At 51.1% G+C, this 6,000-nt stretch overlaps 1 protein-coding gene across 1 annotated transcript in view; it reads left to right on the top strand.

Annotated features, from left to right (window-relative positions):
• The first annotated feature begins 897 nt into the window (after nt 1–897).
• HSF2BP (heat shock transcription factor 2 binding protein) overlaps nt 898–6,000 on the top strand; it is a 69,933-nt gene continuing 64,830 nt past the window's right edge. Inside the window, exons 1-2 of the mRNA XM_054576334.1 lie at nt 898–933; nt 1,743–1,893. Of these exons, the coding sequence (XP_054432309.1) occupies nt 898–933; nt 1,743–1,893 (187 nt within the window). The remainder of the gene's footprint in view (nt 934–1,742; nt 1,894–6,000) is intronic.

Below are 6,000 nucleotides of genomic sequence, written 5' to 3'. Positions count from 1 at the left end.
GCCTCTGCGGGCCATTGCAGGCAGCGCCCCTCCAACTTGTCCAGTGTCTTGGTCTCTCTGCTGGCACAGTTCCCGGTGCGGGGGGGGGGGGGGGGGCGGGGGGGTAGAGGGGCAGGGCAGGTGATAGCAGATCCTGGGGGCAGAGGGCAGGTCCCTGTGCGGAGGCAGGTCCTTGTGGCAGAGGAAGGGGCAAGTGCAGGCAGGTCCCTGGGTAGGAGTGGGTAGAGATTTGGAGCCTGTGCTCAGAAGACCACCCTCAGGTCTGGAGAGCACATACTCCACTCTGGGGACTTGGCAGTGTCGGTTTCCTGAGGGTTTCAAAAACAGACGAAGTCTTAGTTGTTGAGTAAGCCAGTACATTTGAACTCAGGCTGCACCATATTTTCTAAACTCAGTGGGACTAATGGGGCAAGCAAATGGACTAAGTGATGTCTCCAAGTTTACGGTGGTCATCTCGATTTTAGCCAGCTGGCTGGACTAACGCTATCAGGGGCACGCTTCCTGTGAAGCCTGTTGTCCAAACGCTTCCACCCTTGCTAATGGAGTCTAGAGCGGGTGGCAATTTCCTTTAACGCATCGCCCCTTAGTCTAGCATCTCTCGCCAAACAGGAAAGGCCCGATTCTATTTATTTCACTTGCCACTTATACCTGAGTATTACTGATCTCCCACTTTGCAGTTAACAAGTTTAAAACCGCAGCTAGGCCAGAAAAGCGGAAGCGGAATCTAGCTGATCCCATTCCCGGTTCGCAGTGCAGAAAACGCTGCTCTACGAGGTTTGAGCCTCGCCGCTCTCCATAGCCGTCTACAGCGTCGTGGGCACGTTCCCGCACTTTCTGGCGTGTGGGGTCGGAGGGCGCGCCGCTGCGCAGGCACAAAGAGCCGGGGCCCTGACGGCCATGGGCGAGGCAGGCGGCGTTGAGGAGGCCTGCGAGGTCAGTGAGGAGGCCCTGGGCCGCCGCCCTTGTGTCTGAACTGCCATCATTTGCTTCCCTGCGCCGTAGCGCGGTCTGTGTGGGCCTAGGCCAGTGCACTTAGGAATGGCCTTGGGCCTCCTTGGTGGATTCCGTGGCCTGGCCCAGGACAAGGGCCAGCAGGCCCCGCCTCTGACACCGAAGTTGCGGGTCCTTGCAGCTGCGTGGTTGGGCGGTGGGTGCGCGAACGGGGGCGGGGGGGACGGGGCGGTGGGGATGATGGTGGTTCCCCTCAGACACCCACAGCCGACCCTTCCTGCGAGGCTGTGACATTTATGTCAGGGTTTAGTGTAGCTTCAGAGTTATCTCGACGTCACTTCCACTGCACGTGAGGTAGAAGGACCTTGGTTCTGTCCCCTGTTAATGGCAGTACTTTGAGAAAGTGATCCAGCTTCCTGTTTCCGGCTTGGACAACCTTGAAGCGTTGTGGTGGACACTAAATGGAGTGGCCAGCCTTGGCCACCCAGTGGGAATCCTTTCCTCCCGATTAACTTGGCATTGAAACGCTAAGGAAAAGCTGCTGGCGTTTTCTCTGACTTTCAGGCATAGAGCGTATGCACTTAGAGAAACAGCTCCCATTCTGAAGGCGGGGGCGGGGGGGGGGGGGGGGAGGCGGGCGTTCAGCTCTAAGAAGTACCATAAACAGCGGAGGGCACCCTAGGTAAAGATGTAAATTTGACGCTATGAACAATTGAGGTATTAGAAAGGAAGGGAGCTGACAGGCTGCTGGAGGGAAATGTAATAACCTGAAGATCTGCTCGTTCTTTTAGCTCATGGGAACTAAAGAAGAATTTGTTAAAGTCCGAAAGAAGGACCTGGAACGGCTCACAACTGAAGTGATGCAGATACGAGACTTCTTACCCAGGATACTGAATGGGGAAGTACTGGAAACCTTCCAGAAATTAAAGATTGTGGAAAAAAGTGAGTCTTACTTCATCCCTAGCAGCCATCATTGGTGACAGCAGTCTGTTCCAGCACGTTTAGTTTACAGAGAAAACTGGGAAGTACTGGATTTTGCTGTGTATAACGTGTTCCTGTGTGTAGTGAGCACCCACGCTTTTGGCCCAAACTTACAGGGGGGAAAAAAACCCTTTGTTTTAATTTTTTTAATTCAATTTTTAGAAAATTGATATTTAGAAACGAAACTGATTCCAGGGTGTTATTTTGCATATGAATTTCGTTACTGCTTTCTAGAGTTACACTTTTAAGCAGAAGCATAAATAAAACAATTAAAAACATACATATAGATACGGAATGAGTAGTACCCATGCATAATGCACATCGTTATTTTTCCCTCAAAGATTTGGGCAAAAAAGTGTGCATTATACATGGCAAAATACAGTAATTGTAAATAAACTTCAAGGTACAGTCATAGTCCTTAATTACATTTGGGGGAGTAAATGAGACCTGAGAAAAGGGGGGCTTAAATGAGTAACTGGGACATGTGTAAGATTGTATTGGAGGACGAGTTGCTAGTTTTCCCAAGTATCTATTCCCAGCTTCTCTTTCTTTCCACCTGTCTTCCCTTGGCAGAAGAATTTTATACTTTTATCATTGAAAAAGATCTGCTCCAAAAATTCAGTCCTTACAAGTGAAAGTTAAGGACCTTACTGTGGAGTTGAATGTGTCTGTAGAGATGGCTGGATATGTGGTCACTGGTCCCCAGGTGGACGGATGGGTCGGTTCCTAGCCCTGGTTTAAGTCCCAGCTGGCTAGGACTTGGCCATTTAGATTTTGAGATTTGAGATGTGCCATTATGTCCTTCGTCATTCTAGGAGCCTATCGAAATTCTTGGAGCTATTGAAGGATTGATTCGGCACTTACCTAATTGAGGCTGGGTTACAATTAATTCAAGTTTCATTGGTTAAGGTTACTTCACCACAGTGCATGTGACTATTCCCCATCACTCCTAGGACAGGTGCACCTAGGGGACCTAGGTGGTGTTTCTAGCACTGTCCAGACAAGAAGGCATCTTCATGGTACAAGTTTTTGGTTTATGCAAACATGTTTGGTCGCGGGGCAGCCACATCCAGTTAGAAGGGAGAACGCCCGTAGCTACCATGGCTCCCTGTCCTGTTTGTCCTCTCTTTGGAATCCTCAGATCTGATCCACTCTGCCCTGCCCTGCCCTGCCCTGCCCTGCCGACTCCTGTGGCCTGCTTGCCTCCGGCTCCCTTGCTGGCTGCCGGTGGGACCCACCAGCAGAAGGCATCAGCAGGCGGAGGGAGGGATTGGGATGTGTCTCCCTGCTCTCTCCTCCACTGGGACTCTCACTGGGGCCTCCTCCGCAGTCTCAGCCCTTATGGGCCTCCAATGACCTGTTTCCTCCCCTCATTCCTTCAGCTGAGGGCCAGTGTCAGTCCCTGAGTGCCTCACCACCCCTGCTGGGTCTCTTGTCCTTGCTCTCCCATAAAGTCTCAACATCTGGGTTGATTTGTTTGCCATCAGGACCCCACCAGATACGTCCATGTTACTGGTTAGCATAGCTTTAGGTGGTTAGTTTCTTAAATGCCCCAGTTCTGACCCCATGCTCGTCCAGAACTTTTGGGACGAAAGTCAGTCATCCGAGTGCATTTATCTGAAGGGAGGAGAGTGCTGCCAGTAGCGGAGTATGTCAGCCCGGTGGGTGGTTAGGGTTCTCACTGCAAACTAGTAAAGCGGCATTCTGCAAAATGCAGCAGGGTCTCCTGAGTTGACTAGCATGAGTTGGTCTCTGGAGATCAGTCCTCTGCCAAAATCAAATTGTGCTTACAGAAGCAAGGGTCACGCCTGAATCTGTGATGATGTGATCAAAGTTAGGCTTCAGGATATCTTGCCCCACAGACCCTGGCCTGTGGTCACCTTTTTCCTCACTGATTTCTCGAATTTCTTCCTGGTCTCCTTTGTTGATGCATCCGCCTCTGCAGCAGACTGTCAGCTAGAGGAGTCTTTTGAGGCTCACGCCTGGGCCCCCTCTGCCCTCACTCCATGACCTCTTTGGTGCAGCCTTGCACACACTTAGCTTCAGTTTCTGTCTTGGTGCCAGTGGCTCCTGGGTTTATCTCCAGCTCAGGCTTCTCCTCCAGGCTCAGGGCCCTGTATCTAAATGCGGTGTGGCGTTTCTTCTCACATGTTTGGCAGTCATTTCAAATTCTAAATGTCTGTCCTAGCCTGATCAGCCTATGACCATGAGGAAGGACCTGATAGTCTCACAAGGTCAGGTTTACTGATACGTTGCAGTGAGGGGGACCACACACCAGAGGAACTGTGGGCATCTTGCCATCAGAGGAAAGGACGGAGATGCTGTAGGATTTGGGACAGAGTGGAGTTGAGGGGAAGTACAAACGAAGCTGTGTTTTGATGGGCTTCAAGCAGAGTTGGTCTGTGTGCGCAGTGGTCTGCATCAGGTCTGTCTGCAGTGGCCCAGGTCCCGTTTCCTTGAAAACTACCAAATTTACATAGATGGGGAACATAGCGTCCAGAAATCCTTATTTGAATCTCTGTAACTAGCTGGAAATCAAGGCTGCTGGTCTGTGTCACAGTGCTTTTGATTCTGCAGGTGAGAGTGGGATGCTTCCTTCTTACTGGTACAAGCAGAATCCCTGATAGTGTGGGATTTTACAGAATAAGCTTTCTCTGAGTAAGAAACTAGCAGTCACTGAAAGACGGAGGCATGATGGCACTTCTGTTGCAATGTGTCCCGTGGGAGAAGTACTGCTTCCTGTTAACTTGGCAGCTGGCTTTGTGTGTGTCTGTTATCCCAGCCTGACAGATCACAGGACAGTTTCACTTTCTCAGAGCACGCTGATTTCTTACCTTCTCACGTGTGACTCATGATATCCATCCCCACCTCCTCACCCCAGATTGGGCTGCCTGTCTCCCCAGGGCACCACCATCCAGACTAGAGCCCACCAAGATCCCCCTTGACGCCCGCCTCTCCTGCTCACTGGTCGCCTGGCTGCCGGTGAGCCCTGCCCAGCTCCCCTCGCCGCTGCACCCTGACGTGGTCAGCCTGCCTCCATTGCCATGCCGCCGCCTGAGTCCGGGCCCCTCTCGCTCTGCCCGGGGCTCTGCCTCCCGGAGGTGTCCACTCATTGTCACTGTCCAGTCTGGTCTTTATGTCGTAGCCCACGTAATTTTTAACATTTATTCTGATTATGTCATTCCCTTGCCTAAGTCTTCAATGGCTTCTCCTTGCTCTTAGGATAAAGACCAAAAACTAAGCAGAACACCCACCCAAATCCACTACCACCCAAAAACCTAAACAAAACACTGCCATGGCTAGAAGGGCTGTGTATTATTGGACTCAGCCTCAGACGCAGTCTCACTTTATCTGGCTGCTGAGATAGGATGGGTCCCTTGTCCTTCAGAAAATAAATGGTTTTATTCTTCAAATACATTTGTCTCCATAGTTTTATTCTCATGGTACAAGTTGGTGGGAGGACTGGGCCCCTGTTTATTTCTCCGTGCCTAGCTGAATGCTTGGACCCGAGGGACTGCCCTGCCCACCCTCCTGGTTTGCATGGTATCTCGGGAAGCTAAATATGCCACAGGAAACTGGGTGTTAAGAGAAAGGATCAGAGTGGATTGAGTGGTTGCAGGAGGCTTTACTGTGAACTTGAACGTCAGCTGGCCCTCGGAGACGTCTGCTTCTCTGGCCTAAGCCTTACCTGAGATATCTTTCACCTAATTTTGGCTCTTAAATTCTTACCACTTGGATGGTATGAAAGAAAACAAAAATCCCTCCCCCTCCCTTTTAAGGAGTAGATCTGTCAGCCCTTTGTGGGCCTTCCCAGGAGCCTGTCTTCCTAACTGATCATGTGAACCATGGTCTGGAGAGTGGACCCTACAGAGGAAAAGCAAGGTCACATGATGGCAGCAAGCGCTGTTTGATACATGGGTTCTTCCACCCTGCCCTGGCCCTTGGCTTTGACTGGTAGCAGAGCTCCTGTTGCTTCTAGGGTTTTCGTGTGCCTCCTGTTGTAAGCAGTGACGAGGCACACATGAAGATAGGGAGGAAGGAATGAATGCAGGCAGGATGGAGAGGGAA

The sequence above is a fragment of the Pteronotus mesoamericanus genome, unplaced genomic scaffold (genome assembly GCF_021234165.1).
Source record: "Pteronotus mesoamericanus isolate MK-2021 breed Mesoamerican mustached bat unplaced genomic scaffold, CSHL_Meso_final contig_116, whole genome shotgun sequence".
Classification (NCBI taxonomy): domain Eukaryota; kingdom Metazoa; phylum Chordata; class Mammalia; order Chiroptera; family Mormoopidae; genus Pteronotus; species Pteronotus mesoamericanus.
Note: the sequence above shows the minus strand (reverse complement) of the source record. Positions and strands in the feature narration are given on the sequence as shown.